Source organism: Gallus gallus, chromosome 1, assembly GCF_016699485.2.
Source record: "Gallus gallus isolate bGalGal1 chromosome 1, bGalGal1.mat.broiler.GRCg7b, whole genome shotgun sequence".
Taxonomy (NCBI): Eukaryota; Metazoa; Chordata; class Aves; order Galliformes; family Phasianidae; genus Gallus; species Gallus gallus.
In genome coordinates this window covers 25,060,903-25,083,140 of record NC_052532.1, presented here as the reverse complement: position 1 = coordinate 25,083,140, position 22,238 = coordinate 25,060,903, and the positions used below count along the sequence as shown (strand labels likewise).

The following is a 22,238-nucleotide window of genomic DNA, read 5'->3' as shown; positions in this document are numbered from 1 at the left end:
TTTTTCTACGAAGTAATTGTTTTAAGAGAACTGTAATTTGAGTTCTATTATAAAAATAATATTAGTAATTTCCTGAGTTCATTCACTGTTGTTAAATGGGTATCAAGTTTTGTTTCACTGTAATATTTGTTAATAGTTCCACAATAAAATACTGCCTTCCAGACTCACAGTCTCAAAAATGCAAGTCACTCATTATAATCAACCATCATTGTAAATGCTGTCTGCTCAGATGAAGATAACACTTTTTGTCATTTCTTCAGGTTGGATGAAAAATTCACTGTCAAGGTGGCTGATTTTGGTCTTGCTAGAGATGTCTATGATAAAGAGTACTACAGTGTGCACAATAAAACAGGAGCTAAGCTGCCAGTGAAATGGATGGCTTTAGAAAGTTTACAAACTCAGAAGTTCACGACAAAGTCAGATGTGGTAAAGTACAAACATATTTGTATGACTTATTAATTTCTCTCCTGTCACCTTCTAGCATTTAATGAATGGACTGACTTCAAACCAAAACTTGTATTGGAATTTAACATTCAGTGTTTGTTCATGTAACAGTAGGAGACTGTTTTTATATCCAGAAAAGACATTTGTCCCAGGCACAAAGCAGCAAGATGTGACCTGACTGTCTGTAACTACTCTGTAAATTAGGACTCAGAAAAGAATTAGGAGTTTAATTCCACTTCTAGGTATACTAAGGAGCCAAGTTGGGGCTGATTCCTGCTATAGGAGGGACTCCAGAAAGCTTGACCAAGCAGGTTAACTTCGCTACTCATAAAACGCAATGGGTCACAAAAAGACTTTATTTGCTCTATAAATGCTTACTGTCTGCCTACAACAATCTCAAGTATACCTGGCCATTTACAAAGAACAAATTATAGGGTGAAGTCATTAGTTGGCTGGATCACCTTGTATTTTAGCTCTCTTTTCAATCCAGATCCAAATTAGCCTGTGATGCATAGAATTTTCACCACTCTCTCTTCAGTACATATTTACACAAAGTCAGTCAGATCATCAGATCATGTAAATTGGCAGCACTCCATTAACCTCAAAGGATGTCTGCCAGTTTTTACCAGCTAAGTAGCAAGCCTATAGGCTTTTATTTTCTTTCATTTATTTACTTGAGTTTCTCTGGCTCTAACATAAGTGGCTCCTCAAGTCCCTACAGCATTTATTAGCCCACTTAAAATAAAGCTGAATGCAGTAAAATAACTTTTCAAAGGGAAAACTAATGCATTTGAATGCTTATATCAGTCAAACCGCATTCTAAAACTAGAATGTAAAGCTCTCCAGCCCTATCACTTGTTATTTATTTCTTTGTTTTCTTAGTGGTCCTTCGGTGTGCTGTTATGGGAACTTATGACAAGAGGGGCACCACCTTATCCTGATGTAAATTCTTTCGATATAACTGTTTACTTATTACAAGGAAGAAGGCTGCTACAACCTGAATACTGCCCTGACCCACTGTGAGTAAATAGATTGCAAAACCTTCTGCAACTGCTGATATTGCAGTAACTTCTGATATTACAGTATTTGAGACTGTGGGGTAGAAGAGGTGTTTTTTTTTTTTTTTTTTCCTTTTTTTGTAATTTCATAACTGAACACTTCTTTTATTTGGATGGCAGGTATGAAGTCATGCTGAAATGTTGGCATCCGAAACCTGAGATGCGTCCAGCATTTTCTGAACTTGTTTCAAAAATATCAACAATCTTCTCCACTTTCATTGGGGAACACTACGTTCATGTCAATGCTACTTATGTCAACGTGAAGTGTGTTGCTCCCTATCCTTCTCTTCTATCATCACAAGACAATACAGACATGGATGTAGACACATGACGAGTATGTCTGAAATAGAGGAAAATCCACTCTTAGTTGTATGAACAAAAACTGAAACATTTTGTCCACTAGTTTTTACTGCCCGGTCTTTGTGAGAACACTGTTGCACATGTTTATGTTGTTGCCCAAGTTGCACTAGTACAAGGACATGATATCATCTTTTTTTTAAGGCTATGGGACTCTGTAAACAATCACAGTAATTTCCAAGTATTTGGACAACTGCATCAATTTACCAAATGGAGACATTGTGTTCTACCAACCAGAGCTACTTCTCATTCATGTGTGCTGAAACCCAAGAACAAAGATTCATCACGAATGCCATGAAGGAGAATGTAGAATACCAATCAGAAAAGCTGGGAGGACTATTATTGTTGCATGTACTTTAGGATAATGAGCAGTGCAGAATGGTTTTTACATAAAAGGCAAAGACAAACCATGAAATGTACAACAGTTTAAAAATGTATTTTTCTGCCGCACAGTCCAAACTTTGGATTTTTGCACTATGTCAACGAGGTTTCTCAGAAGACAGGCAGCCAATAGCGCCAGCTTCATGGTAAAAGTCAACAGCAGAAGTCAACGTCACAGTAAAATAAGTGCACAGTAAAATAAGTATGTTGGCCTTGCCAGGCCTCTGGTGTAGTCAGACGGTACATAAAATGAACAGAAAAGCATCTAGCTTAATGCATTCCTAGTGTTAACTCCATTCCAACATTTGAATATTTCTTTGAGTAACAGCCTAAATGTACAGATAGCTCATTGAAAAAAATGCATAGCCTCCAACACTTTCAGTAAAGAAGTAACTGCTCTCAGAGATGGAAAACTTGAAGGCACTCATATTAAATGCCAGGCTAATCCCTGGGAGACAGTAACATGGGCTGCGTTATTCTGGAGAGGAAGAGGAGACAGGCAGGCTGGCTACTATATGGAACTGCTGTCTGATGAGTCACACAGTGAGCAGCTGAAGGTGTGCCACCTTGGGTGGAGCTGCTGCCAAAGGTGAGTAAAGAGCGGAGGTGTTGCAGCCAGCCCTGAGCTAAGAGAATGCCGTAGCAAAAATGTTAATCACTTTTCACAGCAGCCCTAAGGAGCTCAGAAGACTGATCAGAAGAAGAAACAACACCTTTATGGCCCCTTATCTTTTCTTGGATCACACGACCCAGTGAATTACGATACCTATTTTTATTTCTAAGTAATGCCCAGAAAAAGAAATGAAAAGAGAGAATGAATAAACCTTCATTCATTAGAGAGAAGTACTATAGCTTTAGGGCAAGCATCACATGTCATTTCTGTTCCTGTGGAATTCTGTGCATACTACTGTATAGCTTGTTTAGAATAGAATAGAACTGGGTTTGTTGGTGTAAACACATAAAGTATTCTATTTTTATATTAAAAAAAAAAGTTTATTTTTAATGACATTTACAAAGTTTGGTTAGGCCACAAAATACTGCACTGTGAACATTTCAGAAAATGTATGTCAGCGTACATGATTCATAAATAGTAGCAACCTTAAAAAGAATACTGTGTAAATACTAAAAAGGAAAAGAACTGACTGCAAACACACTCCACCCTACCCTAAGTGTAATATCTCCACTGCTGCAAGCCAACCATTTTAAGATCTTCAAAGAGAGGTAGTGTGGGTAAGGAACTGATATAAGAGAGATAATGTTGTTCTTGGGAGACGGCGTTATAAATGAAAGATTTATAATGAGGGCAGAGTGTGTAGGCAAACTATGAGCAGATAATATTGTACTGTGTTTCATCACCACTTTCATTTCAGAAACAAACTTTCATGTCTGCTGAGAGCAATACTAATTGTAGATTGCTCAAGGACAAAAGGCTTTGCTGCAGGCAGAAAAATCATCTCTATGGTTGTTAAAACAGCTAAAGAAATTTAGATTTGGAGAAGATACTCCAAACTTGTACATACCTGCTTGAGGAACGCTGCAATGTGAAACAGATAACATTTTTACTATTTATGAACTTTTGCTTAATAAAGTTAATGTTGTGTCTGGGACACCTGTAAGAATATGTGATTCTGGTAAAATTTGATGTTAGTAAGTTCATATATCGGCAAAAGAGCTGAATGGTACTTATGTTTATAGTCGTTGTTATGATCTAATAAACACGTTACTAAAATGAACTATTGTAATACTTTCTGCCCTGAGTGCTGTTATTACTGTTAACGTTAGACTATTAAGCTGGTAAAAGTCTGCATGATTTTCCTGACTGAGGCTGGAAGAGCAACCAATGGAACTGTGTGAAAGAGAGCAAAAGAGAGGAAAACTCAGAAACAAAAACATGGAGAGTGCTCCAATAAATCAAGCGCACAGTTCATCACAGCAGTACTATATGCTTCAAAGAAAAGTGTGAACATTCTGTAGCAAACGATTTTGGCACAGTCTGTTTGGTTGGAAAGTCTCTTCCCTTTTCACAGGCCGCACCCAAATCAGCCCCAACCCACAAGAAACTTCAAGCAAAAAGTGCATCTGAGCCCATTGTGGCCAGGAGGATCGTGGTCATCCATCGCACCTCATACCAAGCACCTCATTTCTGTGAGGTGCTCCATATCTATAATGCCTGAAGAGAGAAGGCACCCCAGTTCCCACAGTTCTTTGGGAGGAACAGGAGTCAGCCCCACTCTTCTCCTCCACGTTTCCTGATGGGCAAATCAGACACCTCCCGTGAACTCACTGGTTCGCTTCTGTGAACTGAATTCTGAGTGGGTACCCAACAAACACTGCAACATTCAGTGTCCTGTGCTACTCGTGAACATGGCAACGCTGAAAGCTGCTTCCTCCCACCACTTACCTGGCTGGAATTTTATACTGAATGTACTCAGAAATATTCTAATGCACAAAGTCTAACTGATTAAAAACAGCATTTATATGCCTTATCATTTCAAAGTACCAAGGAAATCACTTTTGCTTTTTTTTCCCCCAGACTTATTTACTTCTTAACAGAAAATATATTTGTTTGGTTTCACCTCAAAATGTTGAAATATTTTTGGGAAAAAGACATGAAAAATAGCAGCTCTTCTTCGTGTCACAAGCACAATGCAACTAAACAGCCTGGTGTTTTTGTTATATTTATTTACATCCAATTTATTTGCCAAAACATTTCCAAAGTTTGCCTGAAAAGTCAGTAAAACATCTCCAAGTGTTTACTGCAGTCTGTTATTAATAGCAGGGTCTTCAGTGTAAAACAGAAAAATGACGATCTGAACTTAAATACCAGATTTGTAACACATTCCTCCAATTAACTCTCATGACTTTAAGGGATGTCATGTACTGCATTTGTGAAAGAGTCAACAGAATCACAAGCCTCCCATGCTCAGTTTCTCATCCCAGTAACTCTGTTGATTGCAGGTACACCCTGCTTCAGATCCTCAGCTGACTTAAACCGGCAGCAGTCCCCTGACATCCATGTTAACAGTGGATGGCCCACGGTCAAAGAGTTACGTAAGAGATACCCTACGCAAAAGCCAAGAGATGGAAAAAAAGGGAGGATATACTCACCACACAGAAAATATGCTGTTGACTTCACCCAAAAGCTTTAATGCATTACTAAGTCAAGAGTTTTAAACAATTCCTTATACTAAAGAGAGTTTTTAATACACCTAACTGTATCAAAAGTTTCTTAAAAGCATAGTACACTGTATAACTGGGTTCTTAAGGTTTTGCATATTACCAACTTTTTGTATCTTGTGTTAAATTCAGTCCTGAAGAACAGACTTAAATGCCTTTTGTAAATAGAGAAAAGGGACATTACAATCGATGTGACAGAAGCAGCACGGGTGAGCAATAGTAGAGTGGCATCCAAATAGTTGTAAGCCTTGAAATTAACCTCTCCCTTCAAAAATGCCATCTCTGGCATTAAGCTATAACATTATATCTCAGGAAGAGACAGAAGCTGATAAATGAAATACAAATCCTAATGAGTTTTTTACTCATTAAACCGAACATCCCTTCCTAAGACATTCCAATTTCCATTATTTTAACAAATAGGTCATGAACTAAGTATTCCGAGCATCGAAGAAAGACACAGGAAATTTTCAGGTTTTGCCAGATCTTCTAATAAAAACATTTACAAGAAATCCTGATCTCATAAGCAGCAGGGAGAGCTCAGAGCAACTTAATGGATGCAGCTGACACCAGCACGGCTGTGAGCAGCATCTGGGCCCGGAGCTGTGCTCTGGGACATTCACAGGGAGTTTGCCTTTTGAAATCCCCCTTCACCTACTATCACAGTGCAGCCACCCCTAACGAGCACACCAAAAGGCTGTTCTTCCAACTGAGGTCAGGCATTGTTGCCATTCCATGACCTCCTGAGGGACAAGGTGGCCCAGAGACTCTCCCAGCTGGGAGGCCATTGGGGCAGGGCAGCAGTAAGGCTACAAAACGTAGACTAGGCCGGGCTTTTAGTTTTTCAGTTGTTAGTTTATCTGGGAGTAGATGGAGGGTAAGAGGCACATTCTGTTTTTTTCCTCCTTCTGTCACTTCATCTCATCCTTCTCAGCTCTGAATTTAACACAGGGTAGCAGGTTGGCCTCCTGCCTCAGCAGCCTCACAGGGTCCAGCAAAGGAGCAGGGATGTATGTAGGAATTAAAACAAATTATAGCCAGAAACTGTATGTTGGACTTGACATGATTTTGATTATGTAATCCAAGCTAGAATACCAAAGAAGGGTGATTTGTTTAATCTAGTTTTGCTGTGTTTTTTCCACTTGGTGGTTAGTGCTATGCTACAGCCTGGTGCCACCTCACAATCATTTTGACAATTTAACAGAAAGCTTTTCCTTGCTTAGGCCTCTGAGGCCCTGTGGGCCTCTACAAATACTATATATTAATATTTGCCAGACTTCCAATTACCAAATACACACTGAGCTCCTCTCCGATTTAAATGACAGCTGAATATCCTCTTTTTGAATATAGAAAGTGTCGTTGCCAAAAACTTTAGGGTGCATTACCAAACATGGACACCTCAGCTGCCACCAGTCTGCGGCTCTCTGTGGCTGCTGGCATACTTTGTGAGTTTGACAAAACTGAAAATAAACACTAAAAATACGGTTTGAAATTCAGCTAGCAGTGAGGAAAGGACTTCAGACATGGGTGCTATACCCTATCTTTTGTAAGGCTCGGGAAAAAGGTAAAGGCAGTTTAAGAGAGCTGAGCTGCAGCCCGGTGAAACTCATGGGTATGCTGTGAAACTTGAGGCGAACAGACGCAATGATGTGAAAACATGTACACCTGAGTCAGCAAATGGGACACAGCAAGGAATGAGTCACAGCCAGCTCCAATCGCATGCTGCTGGTTTTCTCAAAGGTACAAGAAGTTACTGCTGGACAGCCAGCTTCAGAAGTTACAAACGCTCCGTAACTTTTGCATTTTACAGAGCAATGTAATGAACCGAACAGCTCCTGTTCTTGAAACGTATCTGTTGAACTCAGCCTTTGTATCAAATTGCTGGCCATGCAGTGCACCACAGCTGCCACCTGGCCACAACAGGACCAGGAGCAAACAAGACCTTAGAGGACCTTCCCTCTAAGGTGAGCAGATCAGTAACTGTATGAATGCTCCCTGCATGTGTCCTCTGCACCCCTCTGAGGCGCTGATCTGTTGTAGCTATTGCCAGAACCTTTCAGCATCAGCTCGCAGTCAGACAGGAAGAGGGTAAGGGTTTGTCAGGCCCACGCAGACCCCAGTAGCACTTAATCATGCTGGTGAAATGAAAACAAACTCACCTCACTGCAAGCATAAGCCTTGGCTGTTGAATGGAATGCAGGTAAATAAAGGGCATCTATATGAGTGCCACTCCTGCTTCTTTCTGTGAAGATTAAGTTTACCCAAAAACATCCTGGAAAACTAACAGTATGTCTGCAACATACAAAATTCTGAACTGTATTTGCTAGGTATCCTGATACTAATTTATAGCAGCAGGGTTTTTTAAGATCATTAAAAAATTACTGAGTGAATTATTTTAAAATATGTTTTAGTCTATGCCATAAATCTAAGAGAATGAATATCTTCAGAATAAATCTGTCAGCTTACTTGGATAAACGGAGGGAAATCCCTTCTGTTAGCTGTTCCAGACGTCTTGAAATAGATTTTGTTTCTTCTTAAAATTGAAGTGGTTTGGAAAGAGTCCAGGCAAACTCATTTGGGGTTATCTGTCAGAAACTACAGAGTTCTCTGCAGTACTTGAGGGATCTTTCATCCACCAGAACTGATGTACCAAGTATTCATCTTTTCTTGTCTTTCGTTCTTCATAATCATAGAATCATAGAATGGTCTGGGTTGAAACGGACCACAATGATCATCCAGTTTCAACCCCCTGCTATGTGCAGGGTTGCCAACCACCAGACCAGGCTGCCCAGAGCCACATCCAGCCTGGCCTTGAATGCCTCCAGGGATGGGGCATCCACAACCTCCTTGGGCAACCTGTTCCAGTGCGTCACCACCCTCTGTGTGAAAAACTTCCTCCTAACATCAAACTTAAACCTCCCCTGTCACAGTTTAAGAACATTCCCCCCCCCTATCACTATCCGCTCTCATAAATAGCCATCTCCCCTCCTGTCTAATATTAGAAGGCATCACAATGTGAAGGTTCTATGTGCCATCCAATATTATGGTCTGTAGACAATCCTGAATAGGAAGACAACATCTGAATTGTGGTGGTCGATACAAACAAATCCTTATCTGTGGGCTGAACAAACTGATATCAACACAGCACTCCTCCCATGCACTCTCTTCTGACGTCCCTGTATCATCATTGCCTTAAAATTTATGTAGTCCTACATTTTAGTGCGTAAAACGTGGAATGGTGTTAGAATAGTAACTTCATTGTGGGGAAATTGGTGGCTATGAAGGTTAACAGCCCATGCTGAAAGCCACCAACAAATGTCCTTCCTTAATGTAATGCTTGTTTTACACTGTATTTTTCATACTTTGCTTATGCACCACTCTGCTGAGCAGATATTGATAAAAGAGAGTTACTCATTCATAAGGTACAACATACATGAGCTATGCACTGGTATCTTTCAGACAAGATTCAGACTATCATGTCCTCATTTTAGCGAAAACTAAAGAAGTCTCTACCACCTGAATGAGAACAGGGGAACTTTGTTCAACATCCATACATCCAATTACAACCAGTAAATCAGAGACCGCAGTGAGGTCAGAGAATTTTACTGCTCAAAGTGCTCAATGATATTTTCTACCGAGGTTTAAAACCACTCCTCCCCACCCCCTTGCTTAGTTATACACTACCCCTAATAGCTGGGTCAGATTTTATGAGCAGCATTTCTGAAAGCTGAAAGAGCCTTCTCTGGAAAGAAGCCACCTGCTTGGAGCACTCAGCTCCTTCAAGATCTGAAATGCTTCCCAGTGTTTTTCAGTCCCCAGATGTATTACAAATCCCAACTATTTAAGCATTAAGTGATAGACTGGTAGAGTCTCAAGGGAACTTCTATTTAGTGGTAAAGCATGGCTGAGATGTAGGCTGTGTCAGTCAGATACGGAGAGCACTGCTGCTTTGCTTTATCTGCGGTTTGCGCTGCCACTGTTATACTTTTCGTGTACATGAAAGGTATCCAAAACTTTTGATGTTTATGTTGTCAAATGAGTTTTCTTTAGATACGGATGGAATACATAATGCATCCTCTCACAGATCAAAGCTACACTAGAGAATATGAGCGATGTCCCTCAGTCTACAATGATTTATATTTCAAGACAAGGGGAAACTGATAAAAGGCAGTTTAAAGAGGCAAATCCATCCTACTGCTGTGATCAGCTGAGATAACGTCAGTACATTGTTCAACGTGGAGCTATTATCCAGTAAGGCACAAAGGCAAACAACTCAAAAATCAGTCATTCCGAGAAGGACTGGTTAAGGAGATTAACACCAAAATCACCCATGATTAAGAAATGCTGTAATATTGGAAGAGTTCCTTAATAGAAATGCCATCATAAAAGCCTCCTTCTTCCCTCTCTTTTTCGATGTTTCTAGTTAAGCACTCCTTTGTTTAAACAGCTAGTGGTAATTTTCTCCCGCTATGATAAGGCCTAATGCCAAGAAAGCTGACCATAGAATGAGCAGAAAGGACCGATTTAGGAGATAAGAGCTTCCCTTTGTAACCACACAAGAATAATAAATACTACAACCAAGTTTGGAAACTGGATTCTCTTCATCAGTACATTTCAGTACTGGTCAGTACAGAGCACTCCAGCAGGCACGTAGGGCTGGAGGAAATGTCGGGAAATCACTTGGCCCACCCTATGTCACTCAGACCAGATGGATGCACCTCAGCTGCTTTGGCAAATGTTTGTCTAGTGTGTTTTCTTAAAAAATGACTGCCTGAGTTACAAGGATTCCAAGACCTCATTGTTTGTGTAGCACTAATGCTCTCCTGGACAGCTTTTCCAGATCTCCCCTTCTGCAGCACAAGGGTTAGGGTCAGGGTGCCAGCTTCTATTTTGCCAAACTCTGTCTACATAGCAAACAAACAACTGTCACATCATCTGCAGAAAACTTTTAACGAAATATATCCCATCTTAATCTTTTCTAAGGTAAAAGGTTTTCAACTCTTATACGCCGCCTTTTTGGGACGAGTTAGTTTTCTTCTTGCTGGGTTCTCCCAGTTTATCCACATTTCTTAGTTGTGGTGCCAAGGATGAACTCGATACTCCCCAGACTTCTCACTGCCTCATAGAGTGATGAGATCAGCAGCTCTGGTGCTCATGGCTTAAGAAAACCACCAGTGATATAGCTCAAGTTGTCTGGAAAATCAAGGTACTACAGAACATGACTTGTTTAGAGGTTTTCTCCATACGTACATGCAGACCAAAAACTATTGCAGTAGGTGTTAGCAGGGCAAATTAATCATTTCTTTGAAGATCTTTCAGGTTATACAAGTTAGATGGGTCTGTAATTCTCTGAGTCCTCTATTTTCTCTTATTAAGTATACATCCTACACTTATCTTGGGACAACATGCCTTCACCGACTCAGTCTTCTGTGCTCACCTCAGGTGAACCATAGCAGGCAGGAAAATTGCCTCACTGGGAGGACAGCTTTCATCAAGGAGAGTGATGGCAAAGCCAAGAGCTGGGACTCAGTTGCATCCCCAGTCCGTATGTGCATATGTATTCTGTTATTACACACTTGTTTTGTCTCTATTTTAATTAACTTTGAATAGCTTGCATAACTCAACCAGCCAGTTGCAGAGGACCAGAGATCCCTGGCTTTTAAAGAGTGCTGCAAATCACAGAATTTCTTCAGCACTCTTTCGTGAGATGGGTCAGACAGAGCCCAGGCCAAGGGCAAGGAGCACAGGAGAACCAGGAATACAGAAGAGACACTGACTGTGCTGTAGTAGGAAGTTAGAATATTTTGAAAGATGGAATCATCAGCCTGTGGCAGGAGGTGTGCTGGGATTCACTGTTTGCAAGGTTACACGGACACCACTGCCAATCTCTCCCACACATCAAACCTGACATGGGGGAAAATGCCCATGGGCTCCAGCAGGTGACTCTCAGACATGTGCCACTCACACTGCCAGAGGCAGCACTCAGCAGGTCAGGGATGCAGAAGCAGCCCTCTCAAAATCACTAAAGTGAATCTTTCCTCTTTAGTGCCTTAGTAGTAATAAAGATTCATATAGCAATAAGAACTCGTGCGTGTGCTCACTGAACATCAGCTCCCTCTACTGTAAGTACATCGCTACATGCTACTATCCCATCCCACCACCTCCCAAAACAGCCAGTTTTACCAAATGCTCATTAGAAGCACTGCTCTGAAGCAGTGGAGGAAAAAAAAAAATGCATCCTGCAGAACAGACAGGCAGAAAGACTGCACGGATTTTTCTTTTCAGATCTTGCGGTTGTAATAATTGGGTTTTCAGTCTTCCTGTATGTTGCAAATATCTGTCTCTAGTTTGTCTCAAAACGAGAATTAATTTCATGATCTTAATCTAATACAAACAAACTACTGTAGACTGCAGTCTATGGATGGCTCTGCTGCAGGAACTGCAGCCTTGCCTTCATTAGTCGCAAGATTTATTTGTGACAGGAAATGTAATGGTGCGGACCCTAAACCCTGCTGATCATTATCCTACTTCGAATGCTTTGTCTTCCTGAAAAGGTTAAAAATCCAACAAGGCTCAGCAGCTGATGGCCATGCCTATCCGTATCGAGGGCTATTCTTGGTTCCAGCAGAAATCAGAGATGTTTGCAGCACAGCAAACACAGTCCCATTAACTGATAAGATTTAGTCAAAAGTAGGACTCGAAAGGACAGAAATTGCTGTTCAGTCCAGTCTGAATTTAATTAACACTTTAAACCCAAAACTATGAAATGTTGGATTTTTTCAGAGAATGTTATATGTTTTGGGTTTGTTGGCTTTTTTTTTTAATTCATTTGGCTTTATTTTTTAACATTAGACTAAACAAAAGTTTAATTTCATATTAGATCATTGCTCATGGTTTTACTTGGCATGAGATCCAATTAAATGATCAAAGTATCAGTCAGCCAAGAGATGAAGGAAGCTGAGGAGAGCAGAGAGGCCCTGCAACTCACACAAGAACGGACAGCCGGAGCCTCTGGTGAAATCGTAACGTAGCGGAGAGCACAGACACCACATCAGAAAGAAGCCCAGCAACTGAGGAAGTGATCAATAGCCTATCCATGAAAATGGCCCGCTTATTGATTGTAAAATAAAACAAAATAAAATAAAAGGAGCAGGAAGGAGATATTAAAGTAATAAGACAGGGATGGGGATCTGAGTGTTGGGACTCTAATTTGTTTGAATGTTGAAGAACAGAGAGAAGGCAAAAGATGAAAGAGAGAACGGATGAAAATATGATCAAGACGGGTCAGCTCAGAGACAAGGAAGCATGAAGGGGTGGGCTGAAAGCACTGGGAGTGGAGGCAGCATACATCTCAAAGTAAGGAAGCTGAGAGGTGGTCAGAGCTACCCTACGCAGGGGAAAAGGACAGCAGCCAGGACCCCAGCCTGGCAAGTGACCCTCACATGTGGGGCAGAGGGATTCCAGAATCCCCGGCTTCTTGCAGCATCCTGTATTCCACTGAAAATAGAATCATAGAATCATAGAGTGGCCTGGGTTGAAAAGGACTACAATGATCATCCAGTTTCAACCCCCTGCTATGTGCAGGGTTGCCAACCACCAGACCAGGCTGCCCAGAGCCACATCCAGCCTGGCCTTGAATGCCTCCATGGATGGGGCATCCACAACCTCCCTGGACAACCTGTTCCAGTGCATCACCACCTCTGTGTGAAAAACTTCCTTCTAATATCTAACCTAAACCTCCCCTGTCTCAGTACAGAGCATCGCTGTCTCAGCCCTGGGCTCTCTATAGTCCCTAAAGGCAGACAATGACTGATAAGGGATGAAAGCAGAAAGTGAGTTTGATCAATTTAATGTCGACTTTGTATCATGCCTTTGATAAGAACAGAATAGTCAAAGCAAATAAAGCTGCCTCGAAATAGGAATTGACGGGCCAAAATATAGCAAGTGCACAAGAAGAACTTTATCAGAATTATGCCACAACTCATTAATCTGTGTCACAGTAATAATGCTGTTTTAAAGTCAGCACCGGCATTTCAAAGCAGAAGGCCTTCTGGATCTCCAGCAGCTCACTGTAAACCCCTTACAGCTCATCAGGATCCTTGCTTCAAAAGAAATTAAACTGTCTCCACCCAGTAACTTTACTGGCATTTGATCTCCAATTGGCTCGAAGTTAAAAATTAATTACCCTTCCAACATATTGGTTACACGACTATAAACATAAAAGCAGCAGCCCAGAACAATGTACGCTGACCCTCTGTTGGAACAGCATGTTTGTTTTCAAAGGGAAGCTAATTAAGACGAGCTCCCCAGAAGAGGGAGACAGCGGTCAAACCAAAACCAACAGTGCCATCTAGTGCATAGCTGTGCCCGCACACAGGGTATTTAGAGCAGCAGTTGCTGGAAAGCTGGGGAAGTCCGATGTTTAACACGCAGCGTTCAGCTGTGTGAAGGCAGCTGGTCTGGGATTATATCGGCTTTTTAATAGTTTTTAATACAATCACACGTGAAATATCCATACTTGTCTGCTTGATCTATTTTCTTCCCCTTGAAAATGCGTTCGAACTGCTGCACGCTCCTCCGCATCTCAGATTTTTGCAACTGCTGAAATTCTTTCTGCCTTATTTTATCACGCCTCAGAAAGTCAGATTTCGCTACTCCAGAGCAGGTTTCTCTTGTCCCCATCTGTTGATATTTATCTTCACAGTGTGGGACTTGTGTATTCAGGAGGACTTGTACGACTTGAATGGCAAATAACTACCGAACAAGAGGAAAATAGGGAAACGGCTTCAAACTAAAAGAGAGGACAGATTTGGACTGGATATAAAAAAAAGAGTGGTTTGTTTGTTTTTATGATAAAGGTAGTGAAGCATTGCAACAGGTCGCCCAGAGACATGAGGGATGCCCCATCCTTGGAGACACTCAAGGTCAGGCTGGATGGGGCTCTGAGCCCCCCGATGGAGCTGTGGGTGTCACTGTTCACTGCAGGGCAGTTGGACTACTTGGCCTTTATGGTCCTTTCCAACTCAAACGATTCTATGATTCTATGAGTTTGATCAGTACTGTTGCTGCGAATTGACTGAAATAAAGAGAAGTCCTACGTCAACTGTAGTTCTCAGATTTCCAGACTGCTGGTGCTTCAAGGCAATTACACTGGAACATTTATTGTTGTCTTTAGATGGTATCTTTATAACATGCTCTAAAATAGTTTGGATAAGAATCTCTGGATATCCTTCATGGCTTTTTATTAGACGTGTATATATGGATACCAACAAGCAAAACAGAAAAAAAAAAAAAAAGAAACCACTTTATTTTCTGTAGAGTAGCATCTGTTTAGGGTCTGCTAAACACAGCCCTCGCTAGTGGATATGAATCACCTTTTATCAGAGAAATTTAAGCCATTAACTCTTTCCTGACCGTGTGCCATGGGCAAAGCATGAAGGGCTCACTTGTAACTGTTCACCTCGAGCAGCTGGTTGGTGTCCAGCCCCGTGAGGAGTCCTTGCAGCAGTAGCAATTTCAGAGTCGCTCAGATTTTGCTGTCACCCGATTTTATGCTTCATGCTTCATTTAAGACGCGCCGTCTCTCTGACTGATTCAATGTTTCCTATTATTAGAAACTGTTCCTTTTCAGGAACAGGGAATCCTGGTTTGGTGTCCTTTTCCCAAAATTCTGTAGAGTCTTCACAGTGCATCTGGCATTGTTCTTGGCACTCAGTGCTCACTCACTGTATGTTCATTGTCAGCTCTCAGCATAGATTGCCTTATACTACAAAAGAGAGCCTCAAATAAAGGCTGCATGTCCTGCAGCAGGAAGAGATTGAGATCTCCATGCCAATTGCCTCAGACTCCTTTCTGCCCCAAGGACTCATGTTTCACTGTGGGTTTCTGCATCCATAGCCTGGTGTATCTAATCTTTAATCCACATGAAATAGAACAAGGCACGTCCCAGATGACACTGGGCAAACAGATAGCTACAGCACCAGAAACAGGAGTGTATCCCCTGGATTTTGCAGCTTAGTCAAGACTGAAATTCCTCTCCGTCTTCATCAGTTCCTCTCCTGACATTAGGGGAATTACTCTACCCACACCCATTGCAACAACTTCACTGTTTGTTTTGGTTTTCCTTTTGTTTTGCTTTGCTTGGCTCACAGAAATCCCCACACAGGTTAATACATAACACAAAGCCCTCTGGGGCAGCCTGAGACTTGGCTCATTTCACCCTTTCCCTTCCACCTGACACCCAGGCCAGCAGCAGCCCCACGGCAGTGACTTGCAGAGCTGGCCACAGTCTGGCACTCCTCTAGCTCCTCCCTTGCACATGTTATAAAATCCCACCTTTGCCAAGCTAAGAGGGCTGGAATAGATTTTTGTTTGCTAATCGCCCATCTGAAAAGCCCTTCCTTGGCATACAGCCCATAATCACAGGTAAGCAGTACTGCGCAGAAATTGCAAGGGTCAATAGGCTCAAAAGAAAGAAAATGGCATGAGATCTATTGCCCCCCGAGATCTATTGCCCCCCTCCTCCCCACCCACCCTCTCATTTTCCCATTCCTTTCCTATTTCTTTTCTTCCTTTCTGGGCTGGCAAGAGCGTCCCCACACACATGGCAGGGAAAAATGGTGGCAGCAGCAATCTGGTGTGACTCAGAAAAGGTTATAACTATAACTTAAGGCCAAACTCAGAAAGAAATAAGCAGTGATGAAGACTTAAAAAGTGCCAGAAATGAACAAACATAGGTCCAACCATCATGAGCTACATGAGGTAACAGCCAAAATACAACATCCAGGACAGTGCTAGGATGCAAGAGGAAGTTGGACTCAGCTACATCAGGCCTGCAAATACAGGCCAGGCTGAGAAACAGCTTCTCATGTCATCATGTCAGCAAGCAGTACACAAAACAGCACTCCATCTGTGTCTCACCACCTCCTGCCTGTTACCATTCCATGTTTTTCATACGTTACCAAAGTCTCACATCCTGCCACCTACCTGTCAATGTCAAATTCTCATGAAAGCTTCTCCTGTGTTGCACTTTGAACACCTATGAAGGCTCATTGATGGTCTCTGTTGATTTTTTCTCCCCCTAAAAATGACTTCTGATATGAGGGCCACAAAAATCTGAAGAAGAGCAGTCAGAATAAAGATTCCTTTCCCTCACGCTGGATAACGTTACCTTACAGCTTTGGGTATCCCGCTTCTCTTGATATCTCTTTGTTATCTCATCCTAGTGATCACAACAGGGATAAGATTCTTTTTTTGCCATATATGACCCAATATGAGAGACTGAAAACAGACGTTCAAAATCCTCCGCTGAGGCAGGAAGCAGCACACTGTGTTTGCACTGACTTTCCATGGATTGAAAAAAGCCTGAGCTTACCATCTGGAGAGAAAGTGCACGAGGCTTTCCTTCAGACTAATGAGCTGTACCAGTCAGGGGTATCATTAGAACAGCAGCAATAGGTGTTCAAGTAGGTACGGAAATAGCAAGTATCATTCCCTAAAAATCCCAAAACTGCTTAAAAGACATGTGGACTACAATTATGTACCATTTCCAGGATAAAAATCCATCTTTTTTTTTTTTTTAGTTCATCTAGATATTGCAAATCTTTAATGAGGTATTAGGTACTACCAAATACAGTTCTGGTTTTAATATTTTCTATTGCTGTAAGGGAATAGTTATGTCAGGGCCAGAATTGATGATTGAGCACCTGGTGAAGGAGATGCCCGGCCCAAGGAGGACAGGTGCAAGCAATTCACCTGTGCTTCACACATGACTAGGAGGGTCCACCCAACCCCTCCCTGGAGTCATTTAAGGGCTAGCCTCCAAAAGGAGAATGTCAGGTGGATGAAGGCTGCTCCCTGAGAAGGATTGTTCTGTAATCAGAGACCCTCTTGCTGGTTGGGTGAGTTAACTACTTCTTCTGTGTGATTATTGATATTTCTAATGATACTTTACCTGGTATCGCAAAGACGTTATCAAAAGCGACTTCCCTGCTTCCGAGCACCAACAATTACCAATAAGCTCATATAAAATGTATGTTAAGGAGCCAGAAAGAGGGGACATTTTTTTTTATAGTTAACATTTCTTACTCCTGTATGTGTATCTTGAGCAGGAAGAAATGAAAACAGCATAATCTGTCCTTAAATCTTTTCTGTTACTTCTGTTCTGAGTTACTATTCTTGACCAAAAGATTATTCCCCTGGGGGTACTACAATGGGATGCATTTCCTCTCATGTTGTATTAAGCTTCTGCCAGTTGGTTTTCTTACATGTTAAGATACAGGAAGAATGTGACTTACATTCCCTATATCCCAACTTACTGCAACAAAAAAGCTATCATTTTTTTGTTTGTTGTATACTTCTCAGGAAGAGAGAAAGCTATTATCAAAATGTATTTGCCATAGATATAATCATTAGTGGAAATACTTTGATGGATTTTTGTTCCATGTAAGCCATTGGATAAAATCCATCTTCACGAAGCCTATGAAGTTGCTCACGGTGGAGTACAAAAGAAGCATGAAACACGATGGATAATTCCCACATTGAACTCCATTCTGCCTGTGGTACTAATTGTGCTCTTGCAGTGGATATTGCCCCACTATATAGCTCAGTTCTGTGTAAAACAGAGGAAAATATTCTCAAAACAAGAAAATATTCTTTTTTGAAGTCAAATAAGATGCTACCTCAAGACAATATGTAGACATGTAGAACTTGCATTTGTCTTTGCGCACACACACACACACCGAATTGTAGCCTCCTTCCTTGATTTCTGATGATCTAGTCTTAGCCAAACTGGCCTACAGCTATCATCAGTTTCAGAATCCAAGTGGGTGAAATCCTTACCCTCTTACAGTCACAAAGAGACCTCCCAGTTTCCAGGAAACTGAGAACGATGCAATTATAGTCATACATTGGAGTACTTTCGGCAAAGGAAAATGGGAAGACAACATCCTCAGAATTGCTTTTACTTATGAGGTGCTTTCATGGTGTCACTGTATCATCTGGTAAGAGATGACAGATGTCCCAAGTAAACAGCTCTTGTGCTCTAAGGACAAAGGTAAGTTCTGCTGTATAGAGTTTACATTCCTTTTATAGGCAACTTATATCACTCAATCTTCTATGAAACAGAGAAATATTTTAATAGGCGCATGAGACTTTATCACTACACAACATGGTTACGGATTTTAAGGAATCCTTTTTTTTTTTTAATTGACTGGGATACCCTATGAGATGCTGTGAGGAGTTGCTTGTGTTCAAAGACAGTGGTTTTTACTGTAACAATATCAGAGAGCAAACCATGTTAGTGCTGCGCACATCTTGTTTTTTAACACACTTTTTTTTATCGAGCTCTGTAAATAATCATATTTTTCACTAAATGACACAAGATCAAATATTAAGGCCCCATGCTGTTAGGAAGCAAGAAGTAGCATTGTTTATGAGCTACACAGGCACAGAAAATCTCAGCCATCGTATTTGCTTGTATGGTTTATCTTAACTGAGATTTTATCATAAGAAATTCATTTCTATAGTGAGGAAAAGAAAAAGGAATTTGGACTCCTCCAGTGAATCTCAATTGCTCATTATACAAATCAGCACACTTACCATTTCCTGTTGAAAAAAAGAATTGCTAAACAATGTCCCATTATAAACAAATCCATTTAGAATACTACACTTCCCTTTTTTCAGAAGGTAATAACTAAAATATAAACAGGAACCTGGCTCAGTGAGAGGGAAGGAAAGGAATTTGTGTGGTTTCTCATGGAGCTTTTCAAATCCTATTGGCTGCTCTACTCCTGTAAGAAGTTAATGGCTGGGGAGAGCAGTGCTCCAGCTCCTTTGCTTTCCTCACTTTTATTTGCTTTCTCTTAGCACCACTGCTGCTTTCTCCTAGACCTCCCTTCTCTTTCCAACCTATCCGGGCACAGAGTAAAGGCAAACAAATGCTGTATGCCAAAGAAGAGTTAGACTGATTAATGTTTGAGAAGTCTCAGAGATGTTTTCATGCATGCAATTAAAGGCCCTCTTCAACTACTACTGAATGTAGAACCCTCATGCTTTGATTCTCCCACCTCATAATCCCAATCTCCTCTTGCTTTGCTAATCCTAATCCTGCTCTACTTCTGTATTATTCATAGCTAACAATAAAGCATTCCTGATGCTCAAGCAAGAGTTATTCTAAAGAGAGAACAAAAACTGTTAGAAAGTCCTTCGTGGATAAACGTGGGATTTACCTCCTTGAGCATGAGTTCCCCAAGGAGCATAGAATAATGGTGAATTAACTGTCATCTTTTCTCCCTTTCATTAGCTTTGTAATTTCAGCCCTCTGTTTTGCTTTTCCCTCAGCCCACATCCCCATTCTTCAGTCCATCAGCCTCTTGTCCCTAATCTTTTAACACTGCAAGGGGATTCAGCTCTTATAACCTAGGCCCCCATATTTAGACATCTGGATCTGAACTAGGCACCTCATTAGAACCAACAGTCTTATCCTAAAGCAGGCATCTTAACTAGGTCAAATGAATCTCACCCCTGGTGTGCTTATATCTCTCTGTTGATGTAAGGGGAGCCTGGGGTCAACAGATCAGACTCCGATGTTTACAAATGAAGCATTGAAAAAACTCCCCAAATCTCATTTTAAATGCTCTCATATTCACAGGCCTTCTGTTTGAACCTGATCTCTAATCTGTTAATGCCTATTACAATTTCAGTAACTTCCCTGGTGCTTTTTTTCCACACCCTTTTAGCAGCCAGATCCCGTTCCACTTGAGTTTGTTGTGCTCCAGCTCTCTCATGGAGCTACTTGAGTTTCTGTCCATCAGTTGCCAAGCTGGAGAATGAGTAAAATGGTTAACAGAATCATACCCTACAACATCATGGGGGATTGCATCAGGATCTACCTTCTTCTGCAGCACAGGCCATAGACTTAATTCCTTGCTGAACTGTAGAATTTTTCTTCTAGAAGAGCATCAAATACAAAAGCTCTACACTTGCTAGATCCAGTGCTGTTTTGGCTAAATTGTCCCAATAGTCAACTACTCTGGCACGTAAAATTTATGTGTGTTTGTAGCTTGAAAGTGTCCTGTTTCAATATCTGGTCATGTCACTCTACTGTGCCAAAACATCCTATTAGCAACTTTCTGATCACATAAAACTTATTTAAGCTTTTTGTTGATAAACTAACCAGATTTAATTGCTTGCATTTTCCAGTCCCTGATGATACTTTTTGAACCCTTTTCCAGTTTATCAACATTCTTGACGCCCTCTAGCTGTATGTGCAACTGTATATAGCTAATTTATGTATCTTTGAAAAACAGCATGCTCACATACATACATGTTAATATCGCTCTTTCCAAAGTTCTGTCAAAGCACAAGGCTATAATATAATTCATTAGAAAATCAGTAGCACAGACCAATGTTTGAATTAGAAACTTTTCTACAGACACTGAAAAAAATGCTAGAGAAAAAGATTCTAAGTAGTCTTGCAATTTTTCCTGCAAACTTTGATGCTGTAATTTTAATTCTTATAACTGACTGATACTGGCAATCCATCTACACCGCTAACTGTATGAATACTTTTAGAATGCCATTTTACTTCACCACAGTGAAATAAATTGTAATCAAATTATTAAGGTATTCTGTAATAAAATGTTTATAAGCAACAAATAACCTTCCTTACTCAACAGTGCTCATTTCAGAAGGAAATCAGGATTCTGCCATCAGAGAATTTTGGGTGAAGTGCTTTTGCAAATCTGACAACTTTATCAAACAACACCTTCAGAAGTCAAAGGGCAGGTGAAGAAAAAGGTGGGCAAGTAGCTTTCAAAATCTTGTCTAACACTGTAGCCTTTAAGTGGTTCACATACTAAAATAGCAAAGATAACAAACGTGTTGGGAGAAGCCTACTGACACCTACACAGTGAGTGAAGATTACATGCTTCAGAATCAACAAAACATCCAATTTTTAGCACCTCTGAAAATCAACACGTAATCTGGATTATGTAAGCATTGATTCTTCTAAAATGTAGCTCAGAACTGCCCAGGTATTTTATTGCGCAGCATTTCACCCTTATCACCTTCTTGTTGCCTCTACCTCTTTGCAGTTGCTGCTGCCATGATAGCCCACTGAGCCTCCCTTCAAAGACCTGCAACTTCCTATCTCTGCTGAAGCAGGAGTAGCAGCCAATAAGACAAAGCTGTATTTCCTTCCTTTGGTTATCTGTTTCTTGGATGCTCAACGCCTGCTCTTTTTCACCCTGCATTTGTGCATTCCTATCTCTGAATATTAATTCTGTATTACAAATAAATAATCCCACTCTGAATGAGTATACCCCTGTTGGTACCTCTTGCCCTGGGGGAGAAGTAAGTCTTGTCACAAACAGGGAGCTACTGATCTGTATTTAAGATGAAGCTAAGAAACAACGTGACTATCAATGTTGCTTGCTCCAAAAGTAATTCCTCAAATTTATTTCCAGGGAAATTATAACAAAGAGCACAATAACACTGCTCAACAGAAAAAATTCTCAGCAACAAAACACCATTTTTCAACACAGCCACCACCGTTAGGTATACATTTTCACCAGCAATAAACAAGAGCTTTCATGCCTCTCATAAAAACCTGCACTAGTGCTAATGACCCACTATCACACAGCTGCTGTGATGGCGTTGTTGCTGAAATACATACCCCACTACTTCACTGTGCTCACATCCACTGTTTGATTTCCACAGACTTACAGCAGGCATTGATGAATGTCAATGGATGCAATTATTTTTCCACTTGAAGAATCCAGTGACACATCCATGCTACATATGCACTTTATGTCAAATGCCATT

General features: G+C 41.0%; 1 protein-coding gene and 1 long non-coding RNA gene across 4 annotated transcripts in view; one reads left to right on the top strand and one right to left on the bottom strand.

Annotated features, from left to right (window-relative positions):
• The window catches only part of MET (MET proto-oncogene, receptor tyrosine kinase), an 88,022-nt gene extending 84,049 nt beyond the window's left edge, over positions 1-3,973 (top strand). For both annotated transcript variants that reach the window (XM_015279209.4, NM_205212.3), the window contains exons 19-21: positions 261-426; positions 1,327-1,463; positions 1,623-3,973. In XM_015279209.4, the coding sequence (XP_015134695.2) occupies positions 261-426; positions 1,327-1,463; positions 1,623-1,833 (514 nt within the window). In that variant the 3' untranslated portion in view covers positions 1,834-3,973. The remainder of the gene's footprint in view (positions 1-260; positions 427-1,326; positions 1,464-1,622) is intronic.
• LOC121106667 overlaps positions 1-22,238 on the bottom strand; it is a 76,723-nt gene that overhangs the window by 49,917 nt on the left and 4,568 nt on the right. The gene's annotated exons all lie outside the window — the stretch shown is intronic.